The sequence below is a fragment of the Phalaenopsis equestris genome, unplaced genomic scaffold (assembly GCF_001263595.1).
Source record: "Phalaenopsis equestris unplaced genomic scaffold, ASM126359v1 Scaffold000050, whole genome shotgun sequence".
NCBI classification, from domain to species: domain Eukaryota; kingdom Viridiplantae; phylum Streptophyta; class Magnoliopsida; order Asparagales; family Orchidaceae; genus Phalaenopsis; species Phalaenopsis equestris.
Window position 1 is genome coordinate 297,231 of NW_018164492.1, and position 15,781 is coordinate 313,011.

Sequence of the window (15,781 nt, forward strand, 5' to 3'; positions counted from 1 at the left end):
ATGTAAAGCGATCTCTGGAGATGAGAGGGACAAAAGGAGGATATAGAGAGAAAAGAGAAGATTCTCTCTCTTTTTCCCTTCTTTTTTATACATAAGGGAGAAAATGAATAAAATAATTATGGTAGTATATTTTGTACCATATGTTTCCTTTCTCCATTACCTTGATAGAAGACTGTGATGTAGATGTGAGATATTGTCGGCCGATGTTAGGTATTACCAGCTGAAGTCAGGTATTTCCGGTGCGACGACCCTCCTTGATGCTTGGGTGAAAGGATCAAGTCCCAAGTGTTAGGAGGCATCTTTAATAAAAGATTAGCAGATGTCTGTATTAGTCATGATGATTTTTTTTTAGTCGTGATGGTTTCTTTTGATAACTACCCTTGCACAGGTGGGCTAGGCTTCCCTTTTGAGGAAGATGATGAGAATGATTGGATCGACAGTCAAGCTCGATTTAGCCACTTATGCAGATGTGTTTGATTCGATCACGTAGGTAGGTGGGCTCGATTCAGCCACTTCAAGGTAGACTTGATTCAACTACTTTGAGGTGGGCACAATTCAACCACTTCAGCAGGTGAGCTTAATTCAGTTACTTTGATAGCTGTGCTTGATTTAGCCACTTCAGCATATGACTTGGAGTCCGCCACTTCAACAGGTGGGCTCGATTCAGTCACTTTAGCAGCTGAGCTCGATTCAGCCACTTCGGCAGGTGGGCTTGATTCGGTAAGAGAAATTTAACAAAAATTCTTGTGTACCCATATCGTGTATACATTTAATTCTACAATTTTCTCATCTCTTTGATCAGATATCCATGAAAAGAATGAGAGAATAAATATTGTTTTACTCCTTGGAGACCTTTGAGATGAGGAGGCTTTTCTCGGGAATAAATCCTTTTACCTTTGGGGCTCATCGGCTTGTTCTGTGAGGAATTAGATTTCTCTATTATCAATAAAATTCCCGGATTGACCTTCGTGTGGGGGGCATTCCATGCTTCTTCTGTAAGGAGTAGTCCTTGGATTTATGTTGTTGATTGAAATCCGTTCTTTCTTCGAGTGTCTTAGCTCTCCCGTGTAAAGGATCCATTCCAATTTTACATATCCTGCATGTTGACATCTATTGAGGTTCCTATTTCTATTCGCTTGGGTGATTATGCTTTGAGGAAGTGATTTCAGGTTGAATAGGCGAGTTCAGACACATTTTGTATCAGAATGTTTTTCTTATAACACTATTTGAACTGTTTCAAGAAACAAAAATAAAAGTTAAGTTAGATGTCATGAAGGATATTAACTGTCATTTATTCAAACTTAAGTAATTGTACTCTCTCGATAGTATTTATAGGATCACGCAGTAACGAAAGTGGATCCTTGATTGAAATCCATTCTTTCTTCGAGTGTCTTAGCTCTCCCGTGTAAAAGATCCATTCCCATTTTACCTACCCTGCATGTTGAGATTTATTGAGGATCCAATTTCTATTAGCTTGGGTGATTATGCTTTGAGGAAGTGATTTTAGGCCGAATAGGCGAGTTCAGACTCATATTGTATCATAATGTTTTTCTTATAACACTTTTTGAACTGTTTCAAGAAACAAAAATAAAAGTTAAGTTATATGTCATCAATGATATTAACTGTCATTTCTTCAAACTTAAATAATTGTACTTCCTCGATAGTATTTATAGGATCGCGTAGTAACGAAAGTGGATCCTTGTTCATTTCATCGAACATTTTTTGTCTTTAAGGGAGAGCAAAGTTCTTCTGACAAAGATGAGAGTTTTGCTAGCCCGTGTGGAGGAGATTCTTTATCGTAAAGGGTAGGAGACTCGTTTGACAGATAAAAGAAGAGTCACAATTGAAATTAGGAAAAAAACCTTAGAATAGAACCAAAATGTCAGAAGAGAGGAATCCACGAGAAGGGTTCCTCTGTAAACTCGTTGAGGTGGAACGTGGTTTATTGTAACCCTTTCGAGGTAGTGCTTGATGAAAGGGGTGTCCTCTTCTGAACCTAAGGTTTGTTTACCTGAAAAGAAAACCCTTGACTTGAACGATATCATTAAAGCTCATCTTTTTGGCTTGTCGGAATGGAAAGAACAACATCTTGTTGTTGCTGCTGTTGATTTGAACCTTTTTGGTGAAGAGTTTTTGGTGCATATTTTTTTGTTCTTTTTGCTCTCAGACTTCATGAGTCTTTTTTATTGATTAGATGTTGATTTTATAGGTGAGTTTGATGGTCAAACTTCATGTCAAGATGAGATTCTTGAGGATTTGATGCGAATAGGGATTAGATCACCCAGAGATCAAGCCGTCAGTGATACAATTTTAGATCGAAATGATGAGGTTTTGTTTTTCAAAGGTAACATAATGCAGCCTTAGCAACCTAGAGCTTCTTCCCTTGGTGACTACAATAATTTTTTGTATTCATAGGAGTCGATCGGGCAGGGTGCGAGAAAGCTCACGATAAATGAGACAAAGATTAGTGAGAATATACTTGTTTATTATAACGTCTAACAGAGCACGAGAAGTGGGAGGAACAATTTACAAATGTAATGGCTTGAGGCATGATTAGTGAGAATACTTGTTTATCTACTGTGCCAACTCAAATTGGCAAAAAAAAAATAAATACTTATTCTATCAAGATGTTCTTTGGAATGACAACGCCTGCATGATTGACTTACGAGAGATTGCAACCACTTTTCCACCTTCAATGTATTCGACTTGATTCCATTCTACGAGGAAACATAAGCTTCGATGGAAGAGGTTGAAGCTCCCCCAACCCGAAGAGATTGACGTGGGAGTGCTCCGCTTTGGACGCATGCCGTGAACCACGCAGTTCCCGCTATTGTGGGTGATGGCGAGTCGAGCCGAATCAATCATGATTTCTATTTTTATTATTTATTTTCTATTATCCTTTATTCCTTCTTAGTCATTTCCTATAATGTTGTGTATTATGGTTAAAAGTTAGTTTTTCGTGTGTTTTATATTGGGGACAGACACATGCTTCTCTTCTTCCTTTCAAGGGTTATATTCTTGGATTCCAGATAGTGCTTCGGTTGTATCTTCGTCTTCAGGTGGTGTTTATCCTTCTCTAACACCTTTGCATCCCTCGTATATCACTGACACACATTCCTCCTCGCTGTAAGCCACTTGGAGCACAACCCTAACACAGGTGCATCTCCCGTGCGGGATTCAGGACACAAGACGTGACAGCAGAAAGCAGCCCAATTGGTTGCGGTAATCGGTTAATGCTAACGGAGGAGAGGGGCCGCACGATCCTCCCTCATGAGGGAATTACCGCCTAATTGAGAGGGCCCAACCTTTGCTACCATAGTAGTATTTGTGTTTTTTCTCGTGTTTAGGACAATTTTTATCTTTCAGTACAATCGTCAGCGTCCAACTTCCAGTTTTTCTCCCAGGCTGTATCCAAAAGCGGGAAGGTGCTCCAAATATAACTCATCCTGAGGTGTTGCTCATCTATCACTCTCTACTTCCCACAACCAATTCTCACTTGTCGCTGTTGCTATACTCTTTACCGTCATCGAAAACAACCTCCTTGCTATTTCCTCGGAGTCGACCATCCCTCCCAGCCAACTCTACCTTGATGCCAGCTCTTCGAACCATCTCCACTTTGTTGATGGCCCCTTCAGCCACCCACCTACTTGTTGCCACATCTTTTCCAACCACATCTAACCTGCTATCGGCCCTTTTAGCCACCTTCAACCTCTTACCTCCTCCTTCCAACCATCTACAACTTGCTGCCGGCCTCCTCCCTACGTGCTGCCTTCTCATTCCAACCACCTCCAACTTGCTGTCGCCCCTTCCAACTACCTCAAACTTGCTGCCACCCTCTTCCAGCCATCTTCGAACTGCTTAGTTACTATTTCTCCTTAAATCACAATACTTTCGTCTTCACCCTTAGCCTTAGTTGAGTCTTGTTGTCTTTATTATTTCATGGTTTCAAGTATCTCTGATTGTAACTTCTAATTTCTTTTGAGTAATAATATTTTCTTCCCTATTGTGGTTTGGGTTAACTCCGGTATCATGTTCTATTGCTATGTTCATGCAGTTTCTTCGCTGTCCAGCCCTTTTCTTCACTGCCCCCGCCTAGGACAACCTTTCTTTGACTGTCCAGCAGTCCACCGCATCCCCCATTACTATTCCAGCCCTCCATCTTTGTTGCTGCTGCTTTTCCAACTCTCCCCCTTTACTGCCATTATCCCGAACAGCCGTGCCACGTTGATATTTGTTGCACACTTGATGTCTGGAACCCGAGAAGCCATTGCCTTGCTGTTTTCAGCTTGCCAATTACCTCGTCCACCATCTCACCAGCTTTTAAACCCTCGCTGATCACCACCACCACCCTAAGATCCATCCTAATTTGAATGTTTGTGTCATGTTTTTTGTTATTTCAGATTTCTATGCCGTGTTGCTATTTTTTCTCTTTGATGTGTGCTAGTCTTTAACTGCCTATTTGTTTTTAGTAATAATATTATGTCCTTTTTCTATTGCAATTTTGGTATTGAAGACTTAACCCAGCTCAATTCAATTTTTATTCAGGTATAACTGACCTATACGTTCATGTTGCTGTGGATAATGAAGCCGCCCAAAAGCTGTATGAAAGGAGCGGCTTTATTTATGAAAATGAAGAACCTGCCTGGCAAGCCAGATTCCTAGGCCGGCCTCGGCGTTTTCTTCTTTGGGCTGATCTTAGACTGGCAAACTAGTTTGGTTTCTTAGAGGCTTTCTGAGGTAACTTTTAAGTGCTGGTTTTCGTAAGCTTGATTCAATATCTATTGTACATCTTGTATTTAACTTTTATAAATACGCAATCTATTTTCACAAAATATTGTATTTAAATGTATTTATTCTTATGTACTTTATCATAACATTTCATTGTTTTGTTGTTGTATTCTCTTTAACTTTTTTCATGGGGTGGCTTATGTACAGTAAATGCACCATAGATATAAATTTGTATTTATGGCATTTTGGATGGATATTTTTGCTGAGGCTGGCAGGTTTGTCTGCTCTGCTCTTATCTTTTTTTTTTTGTATTACCATGAATTGCCTTGGGGGAATTTTCTGCTATTATAACAATTTTTTACACCTATATATGGGATATGTTTATATTCTTAGGATATCATTTAACGTTACCATCCTCTAGCTTAAGAATATTATGATTATCTCTTACCAAGCCTCTAACACCTGGGTTAACTAATACCAAAAACCTGTTTTTTCTTTCAAAAAGCATCATTCATACTTTGTAATTGAGTATGCCCTTGGATATATTCTTTCCTCTCCTCATTTTACTTATCCTGGTCTTCCTCTTTCTAGAGCATGTCCTCTTTTGGTTGATTTCCAACCACTTTAGAACAAAATTGGGCTTCCTTTTAATGGTTGGATAGTTAAAGGCTTATTTGGGATCATTTTTTTATTCATTTATATTTTTAACTTTAGTTTTTAGGAACAGGTTTGTTAATTTTTTTTTACATGTTTAAACATAAATTAACTTCTTATTGCGTGCATTAAATTTGTGGCGGTTGAGTGATAATTTAACGTTTTAGTGTTGCATGAAGATTCAAGACATCCACAAATTATTAGGCGGAAACACCAAGATTTTTCATGTGGAAAAGTTCGGAAAAGGAAAAAATATTATGGGTTATAGTCTAGTCAAATTAATCCCACTATATGTATAAGTACAAGGATATACTTCTCTCACAATAGGGAGAACACGGTTATAATCTTATACTGAAAATTACACTTATCGAAAAATATAATTGTTAGGAAATCCAACAACAGTCGTAGTCTGAATATAAGGATTGCAAGCAGGGGTTGCAAATGACCGGCGGTGATGGCGGGCGGTGGTTGACAGTTGCTAGTAGCTACGGAGGCTAGTGGTCGATAGTTGCTGGCAGCTACAAAAGTTGGTGGTTAGTCGCCAGTTCTTCTCCAGAATATGCTTTGGAATTTATCTTCTCTTCTTCCTCCCCTTCAAACCGAAGAGAGGGAGCTTATTTATAGCCTTTTGGAGAGGGGCATTTCGGTTCTTTTAGCGAATAAGTTCTATAGCCACCTGATTGAACGGTCCACACTATTCCCCCTTGATCATAGTGGTTTTTGTAAGAATATGAGTGCCTTAATAACCTCAAAATTGAGTGATCTTAGGCTTATTATATTCTTTTTGTCGAGATGCTCAATTTAACTATAAATATGTCATATTTGAAATTCATTTGACCATTGAATTGACGATTTAAAACTTTCAATTGTGTTTCATTGACTCAATTTAGGCTTGTTTGGACCGAGATCAAATCTATTATGACATCATTAGATTTGTGTTGCCGAAATTGCGTCAGTTTGACTATAAATTTTTCGAAATCTGGGCCGGAATGATTTTGGACTTGAATTTAGAATGTTTCTTATTAAAAAATGCATCAAGATTCATGCTTGATAAAAAATTTGCGGATGCAACATCATTTATTTTGAAAAACAATAAATAATTTTTAGATATTTGAGTGTTTTAGGAAATAATATTATTTTATTACAACTTAACAAATATATTTTATTTTTAAATTAAAACATAAACAAAATTATGAAAATTAAAAATTAATAAAAAAAGTAAACCTGAAAATCCCTCTCTTAGGTATGACTCATATACCATATAAGGGACATATGCTGGAGTGGAGCAGAAGCATTTGTCCAATTAGAGTAGTTTTCCGTTCTTACATATTGTACTCCAGGGTTATATATATATATATATATTTGTTTGTAATCATAGGAGCTATTATGTACTCTTTTCTGAATTGAAAGAAAGCCGTCACTCTGCTTCCGAGGATGTAGGCATCCTTAGCAAACCTCATTAAATCTCTATGTTTTTCTTCTGGATTTGTATCGATTCTCATTTCTTTGCCTTAATTTCTCAACAATTAGTATCAAAGCTGAATAGAATTTCGATGCATGGAAAGATTTAGAGAGAAAGGTTCGGCTTAGGGCGCGGAGTTCGACGATTCCGGCTGTTGGTTCGGCGAGAGATTCGCGGTTGTAGGGCTCGCTCGCTTCAAAACTTCAGAGAGCGGTTTACGACACTTTCCAGGACTCGCGAGCGGAGTGGAGGATTAGTGAAACTCGTGACTCGGTGCTTTGCAGAGGAACAATTCGCGAATCTCACGGGAGCAGTCGCGAATCACACGGGGGGAAGAGTTTGTGAATCGTGCGGGACGAAGGCATCTCAGTTTCGCGAGGGATTCGTGTTTATAACCTACTGTTCTCTCCTCAAAATAACTGCGGTTCGAGAAGGAATTCCGGCTTCCATGAAGGATCTCTGAGGCATAGGAATTCGCAGGAAAAGTTCACGGTAAGAGTAATTTCAGATGATAATATCTAATACAAAATTCGAAGTGCTGAAGTTTGATGGAACCAAAAATTCAGATTGTGACAAACAATGGTGAAAGATTTTTTGGCACAACAAGAAATCTTGAAGTCTTTACGGATAAAAAAACCAGATACTATGGAGGATGAAGATTGCGAAGAATTGCAACAATGATCGGCAACAACCATGCACTTATGCCTGATAGATGAGGTTATATATCACATAATGAATCTAAAATCTCTAGGAGAGGTATTGAAGAAATTGAAAACTCTGTTTATGTCCAAATGTCTGATGAATAAATTGTATCTGAAGCAAAATCTGTATGGGCTGAAGATGCAAGAAGACTCTAATCCTGGCGCAACATGTGAATGACTTCAATTAAATAATCACAGATTTATCATGGCTTGATGTGAGTATTGAGGAGAAGACCGAGAAATGATTCTGTTATGTTCACCGTCTTCTTATGAACATCTGGTGACTGCTCTTATATACTGGAAAGAAACTATCAAAGTTGATGAGATTACTGGAATATTGTTGGCTCACAACTAGTGGAAAAAGAATGCACGGGAAAACTCTCATTGTGATAGTTTATATGTCAAAGGTAATGAGGATCGTGGAAGGAAAAAAGAGAAGGAGAGTTCTTGAAGTCGAAATTTCAGATCAAAGTCTAAAGATAAAAAACGATTCATTGCTATAAGTGCAAGGAGCTGAGTCATATGAAGAGGAATTGTCCAAAACTGAAGAAAGAAATTAACGAGAAACGTGATGCATCATCAAAGTCTGTAAATGTGGTGCAGAATGACAATTCAGATTGCAGTGATGATAATATGCTTTCAGTTTTATCAACTCAGTTCATGGATGCATAAATTCTTGATTTAGGATACTCTTATCACATAACACCTAACTAGAAGTGGTTTACTTCATACATGTCAACTAATTCTGGCTCAGTCTATTTAGGTGATGATTGATGTTGCAATATTGTTGGTATTTGTTAAGTCAGAATTAAATAAGTCAGAATTATAAGGTATGATAACACTATTAGAACATTATGTGATATCAGACATATTTCAGTTTTGAAGAAGAATTTGATTCCCTTAGACACTATATATAGAAATGGTTATATTTCTAAAAGTAGATGAGGATAGGGAAACCATCAGAATTGTGATGGGTGCATTGACGGTGATGAAATGAGAGTTAGCTGCAGGTAATATCTACAAACTGACATGGAGTACAGTGGTAGGTGGAGTTCATTCTGTGGAGTCAGATGATGATAATACAAAACTATGACATATGCGTCTGGGTCATCTTAGTGAACATGAGATGACTAAATTGCATAGAAGAAACTTGTTGTATGGTGTTAAAAGCCGCAAGCTCAATTTTTGTAAGTTTTGTGTTTTTGGAAAATTGATTAGAGTCAGTTTCATGACTGGAAAACACAAAATTGAAGGGATTCTTAATTATGTGCATTTTGATGTATGGGGCCCAACCAGGGAATCATAATTGAGATGATCTCTGTATTATGTGACATTTATTGATGATTTCTCTAAAAAAGTTTGGGTGTATTTCTTGAAGTAGAAATATGAAGTTTTCTCCAAATTCAAGCTGTGAAAAGCTGAGGTGGAGAACCAAACTGACAGAAAGATTTAAGTAATTGAGATCTGATAATGACACAGAGAACACATATTCGCAGTTTCAAACATATTGTGAGGAACATGATTCAGATGCATTTTTCAGTCTGCAAGACACCACAGCAGAATGACATTGTAGAAAGGATGAACATGCCTTTAACTGAAAGGGCAATGTGCTTTAGACTGAATGCAGAAATTCCTAGAAGTTTCTGGGCAGAGACTGTGAATATGACATGCTCTCTCATCAATAGATCACCTCGGGCATCATTAGGTGGCAATGTTGCAGAAGAGGTATGGACAAGTAATCCCGTTAATTTCGATCATTTACGAATTTTTGGTTGTCCTACTTATGTGCATGTACTTGGAGATGAAAAATCAAAACTTGATGCAAAATCCAAGAAGTGCATATTTCTGGGCTACAAGAAAGGTGTGAAATGATACAAGTTTTAGGATCCAATTGCAAATAAGATGGTGATCAGTAGAGATGCAATTTTTAATGAACATTTCATATTGCAGCAGAATCAAGATAAGGTGGAAGGGAACAGTTTCACTTCAGATATAATGCAAATGGATTTAGAACAACATCTAGAAGCAACTGAGACAGTTGAAAGTTCAGAACCAACACTTGATGATTCTAATACAGATGATTTACAAAATTATACTCTTGCTAAAGATAGACAACAACACCAATATAAGACCTCCTAATAGATTAGATTATGAAGACTTGGTCTCTTGTGCGCTTCTCATCAACAACGATGATCCAACCACTTTTCGGGGAGCTATCACTAGTCAGGAGAAAGAGAAATGGATGGGTGCAATTGTTGAGAAGATATAGTCTTTGCAGAAAAATCACACATGGAGCTAGTTCAGTTTCCCGAGGAAAAGAAGGCTATTGGGTGCAAATATGTGTACAAAAGGAAAACAACATTATCAAAAAAAAAGAGGAAAATTCAAGCCTCGACTGGTAGCAAAGGGATTTTCACAATAGAAGGGGATATATTATGATGAAATTTTTTCTCCTGTGGTCAAACATACTTCAATTAGGGCAGTGCTTGCATTAGTAGTCATTTAAGATTTGCATTTGGAGCAGATGGATGTTAAAAATGCATTCTTGCAAGGTGATCTGGAGGAGCAGATTTACATGGAGCAACCAGAAGGGTTCACTCAACATGTACAAGAACATCTGATTTGCAGATTAAAGAAATCATTGTATGGGTTGAAATAGTCTCCAAGACAATGGTACAAGCGGTTCGACTCCTACATGGTTCAGATTGGCTATAAGCGATGTGAGTTTGATTGTTGTGTCTATGTCAAGAGCCTTGATGATGATTCTATTATTTTTCTGTTACTGTATGCTGACGATATACTGATTGCTGCAAAAAATATGTTTGATGTCCGTGGTTTGAAAGCTTTATTGTGCCAGGAATTCGACATGAATGACTTGGGTGTTACGAAGAAGATTCTTGGAATGAAGATTCATCGAGATAGAGGCTCAAGATGATTATATTTATCTCAACGAGACTATGTTGAGAAAGTGCTAGATAAGTTTGACATGCGCAAAACAAAGCCTAGGAGCACTCCATTGACAAATCATTTTAAATTTTTTTCAGAACAATGTCCTAAGACAGATACAAAAATTGAAGGCATGACAAATGTTCCATATGCCAGTGCTGTTGGTTGCTTGATGTATGCAATGATATGTACTCACCCTGATTTGACTCATGCTGCTAGTCAAGTTTGCAAATACATGTTTAAACCTAGAAGACGACATTGGGAAACAGTCAAATATCAAATGGATTTTCAGGTATCTGAAGTGAACTTTAGGACATAAAATTCTTTTTTGACAGTCAACAGAATGATCCTTCAGCTGTGGGGTACGTGGATTCAGATTATGTAGGTGATTTGGATGACAGAAGATCTACAACTGGGTCTGTGTTTACTCTTATTGGAGGGTCTATATGTTGGAAATCAACAGTTCAGTCTATTGTGACATTGTCTACAAATGAAGCTGAGTACATGACAGTAGTTGAAGCCGCTATAGAATCCTTATGGCTTACTAAGCTAGTAAAGGAACTGGGTGTTGAGCAAGGTGGAGTTTAATTGCATTGTGATAGTCAAAGTGCCATTTATCTGGCTAAGAACTAGGTGTGTCATGCGCGAACTAAACACATTGATGTCAGGTATCACAAGATCAGAGAATTTATTGCTTCTGGTGATATTTTATTGCAAAAGGTTCATACTGATAAAAGTACAGTTGATATGTTGACCAAGCTAGTTACTATCAACAAGTTATTGCATTGCTTGGACCTGTTGAATGTTTGCAATTGTTAGAGAAGTGTGGTAGCCCAATCCACATTTGCACTTCGGTGCATGTGAGAAAGTCCAAGGTATTTTCTTTCTCCTAAGGGGCTGGATATTCGCCAAGGTGGAGATTTGTTAGGTATGACTCATATATCATATAAGGGATAAATTTTGGAGCGGAAGCATCTATCCAATTAGAAGAGTTTTTCGTTATGTGGGTTGGGGCCCGCGGTACAATACATGGATAATTTTGAAATTAATATATATATATATATATATATATATGCTTGTTTGTAAACTTAAGAACTATTATGTACTCTTTTCTGAATTGAAAGAAAGCGGTCTCTCTGCTCCCAATGACACGGACATCTTTGCCGAACTTCGTTAAATCTGTGTTTTTCTGTTGGATCTGTTTCGTTAAATTTCTCGACACCCTCAATCTGTCCTTTCAATCAACAGTCTTCAGCTTCAACTTCAGCTTCTGAAGTTCTCTATCTATCGTGTTTTGCTATTTTTCGCGTTCCATTCTGCCTGGTATTTGAACCACCTGCACATCATTTACGAAGCAGGATTTTCATGGGACAAACAAGTTGCTAACTGCTCATATTCTTGGGACATAAAAGCAGTGGTTTTCTGTTGTGCGGTGGTGTTCCTTGTGATGCTCTTATCCACTCGCCACTCCGCACAACATTTAATATTCCCTTTATTCATTTAATTTGCTAACTCCTCATTTTATTATTTGTTTGCAAATAAAAAAAATAAGGGGATTTATAAACATACAATAAAATATTTATAAATATTTATATCTAATATTTATTTTTTCATTTTAATTTATTTGCTATTTCAATTTTTAAATCTCATGAAAGAATTGACATAAAAGTGTGTATTTTACATTTAAGATAATCTCTGTGATAATTTTGATGTAAATATGAAGATCTAGATGCTAGCTATATTAATATATACAAATTTTTTTGGTACTTTATAATATCATAAGTTTGTGGTTTTATATATTTGAATTCATGTAATAGTTTATGATTAATTGTCAGTAAATTAAAAAAAAAATCAATAAAATAATTATTTTATTTACCCTTATATAATAGGTGAATGAAATTCTTACATATAGAAAAGTTAAAAGATGTTTATTGAGTTTTAAGAACATTATTTTATTTTATTTTCTTGATCATTAAATTATAAAGCATGTTTTGTTTGAATATGTGAAATTGGTGACATATCCTTCTCTTCTATTCATCGAGTCAAATTCTTCTACTTTTGCTATGTTATGAACTTATTTTAAACTTCAATAAAATGAGATCTTGTAGTATATTCGGGGTATGGTTGGGACAGTTTTCTTCCTACTTTGCTTTTTAGACTGCCACCACAGATCGGTTTGAGGAACTGTTTTCTTGCTGCTTTTTAAAAGTTTATGCGGTAAAAAACTAAAATTTTCAACCAGAGTTGTCACGGGTTGACTTTTTGAAAATAAAATAAAATTGTAACAGTCACCGCAACTTTTTGAAAAAACAGAACAGTTTCACAGCTGCTGCTTCAAAAAATTGTAGCTGGCCCAAATAGACCCTCAATTGATCCATAGTTTCAACCTAGATGACGTCCAGACTTAAGGCTATATTTAAGCCATTGCTATCCATTATTAGATTAGATGTTGCACTAAACATAATGACTTTTTGTATTACAAATAATAGTTAAATTATGTATCTATTACATGATGTTCTTTTTTTAATTAATTTAATTATATCAACTACTCTAAGCCTTGTGGCTTCACACAAAATTATTCAAACCATTTGTTTCATTTCAAAGCAAATAGCACTTCACTGAAGCTTGCATACAAGAAGAAAAACTTAGAATTCCTTGGCTTTATTTTCAACTAATAGTCTGTGTTTTCCAGCAACACATGTGAAGGAAGATCAATCAACTCAGCGACTCATCATTGTGAACAAATCTTTGAAGGGTTTCAAAGAAAATAGCACTTTACAGAAGCTTGCATACAAGAAGAAAAACTTAGAATTCCTTTACTTTATTTTCAACTAATAATCTGTGTTTTCCAGCAACACATGTGAAGGAAGATAAATCAATTCAGCAACTCATCATTGTGAACAAATCTTTGAAGGTCTAATTATATCTCCATCAATTTAAATAAAAAAAAAATTGGTGTTAATTTTGTAAATAAATAAGAAATATGTGCTATGTATTTAAATGCCACCTTTTCTTGTTAGATAATGCAAGGGTGGTGCAGTATGTTGGAATTTTCTTCAAGATTAGTAGAAAAATTTGCGTACGTAAGACGTACGCAGCGCTGCGTACATAATATAGGGTATACTCAGGTTATATCCACATTATATCCGCGTTATATCGCGTGTAACGTTGATGTAACCTCCTTATAACCTATCTGTAACCTACAAATATGTGAAAACAGAATCACAGAACTTATTTTTAAGTTCAGATAGGTTATAATATGTGAAAACAGAAGCGCGAAACTTATTTTTAAGTTCAGGTAGGTTACAGGTACTTTATAAGGAGGTTACATCGATGTTACAAACGATATAACACAAATATAATGCGAATATAACATCAATATATCCTATATTATGCACGCAACGCTGCGTACGTCTTACACACATAAATTTTTCTCCAAGATTAGACCATGATTATTCACAAAATTTCCCACAATTTTTTAGAGAGGGCATTAAAATGAACATTGTGCATGAAATCAATATAAATGCTGATTATATTATAATAGAAGACTTAATAATCTAATGAATTAAGTGGTAGAATAAAATATTTATCTGCATCTCTTTCGTTGGCTTCTTTCTCTTTATTATCCTCATCATTTAAGATGATGAATGAATGTAGTTTCTATGAATAAGAGGCGAACATTTGGCAGTTCTTTGTCCACAAAAAAACATTTTATCATCACCCCCCAGATTTGTTTTTAGTTCTCTTTTCGAAACTCATCATTTTATGAATTAGATTGAATTAAATTGAAAATAAAAAGAGATTTAAGTTTTAATAGTTGAATCGAAATTGAGTAGGATGATATAATAAATATTAATATTGATATATCATCAATAAACTTTCGTCATTTGACATGAATCTCAAATGTATGATACGAATCTCAAAATTTTTTTTTGAATAATACATATTCAAACTTCGATTAAAACTCATATAGAACCCTGATTTTAGTAAACTTATAATCAAACTGACCGGTTCGATGAGACGGACCCAACGATACTAAAATTGATCTGATTTGATTGAAATTAAGCTAGTATCAAGTTGTTGAATCATTTTTGAGAGCTGTCAGTACATAATTGGAAGGTTAAGTGTATTACAAATCTGAGAAGTTTATAGTCAAATTGATCAAATTAGCAAGATGAATCCAACGAGCTCATGATCGCTCAATTTTGACATCATTAAGGCACTTACATGCTCATTAAATGCCATATGAGAGAATCTCTTCAGGTTGTCTGATGGACTTGTTCAAATTCCTTCCTTATTTGCAGAGAAGCCTTTTTTGAACTCTATAATATTACCATACCTCTCTCTTGAGAGGGGGACTATATCAAGAACAAGAGGAAGCCCAGAGCTTCGGGAAAAGGGAGCTGAAGCCCATGATCCCACACTACAATCCTACGAACGCCTCCCGCTCCTGCAATCGCCAACCTCTGTTGAAATCCAATCACCAACAGCCGCCAACCACCACTGGCCACTGCCCGCTCCTTGACACGAAGCACCATGCTAAGCAATACTCGACATTGTAGAATCATGAAGCTACCTACGTAGCAGCGCATTATCAAGAAGGTCGTGTCGACTCCAAAGACAGTGTGTCGGAGTTCCACCAATTACTTCATTATAACAGTTCCCTATCGCGAGGCAACAATCTCTTTCACGCACAGACATTGTAACTTGAGAACTTGTGTCGCCAGTGGGATAAGGGGTTGTACCTGTAACACCAACTCGCACTTGAACTTTTCAATTAGGCATAACGCCGTGGTATTTCCCTTTCCAAAATTTTCACGTAAAAACTCATGATGTCCCTACTGATTATTTTCATTTATCTGAGTGTGTGCGTTAAATTTCCCATACAACGTTAAGATGATAATTCATTACTCAATCATTGCGAATCTTATAGCACATATCAAATGTTATTTTAATAAATCTTATACAAAACATTCTAATCTAGGATATTTAATTTCTAATTATTTTGAATTTAATTCTAAATTCAAATGTATTGAACCATTATTTTGTTTATTGTTTTAATGTAAATTATGTCGTTCTAATCGTCAGATCAGTATTAAAAAAATTAAAATGATCTCATCGACTACTCCTTTAAAGACATGCTTTTTTGTTGACTTTTAGTCTTTACTTAACATTTAGTCATGTGTTTGATTAAGGATCTATATATGATACATGAAATATATTAAATTAACTATAATGATAAGCTAAAACTTATAAATTAAGGATATATATATATATATATATATATATA

The 15,781-nt window shown here is 36.1% G+C and overlaps 1 protein-coding gene across 3 annotated transcripts in view; it reads left to right on the top strand.

Annotated features, from left to right (window-relative positions):
• The window catches only part of LOC110019131, a 38,990-nt gene extending 34,053 nt beyond the window's left edge, over nucleotides 1-4,937 (top strand). For all 3 annotated transcript variants that reach the window (XM_020716709.1, XM_020716710.1, XM_020716711.1), the window contains one exon: nucleotides 4,546-4,937. In XM_020716709.1, coding sequence (XP_020572368.1) covers nucleotides 4,546-4,712 — 167 coding nt within the window. In that variant the 3' untranslated portion in view covers nucleotides 4,713-4,937. The remainder of the gene's footprint in view (nucleotides 1-4,545) is intronic.
• Nucleotides 4,938-15,781: the final 10,844 nt, after the last annotated feature.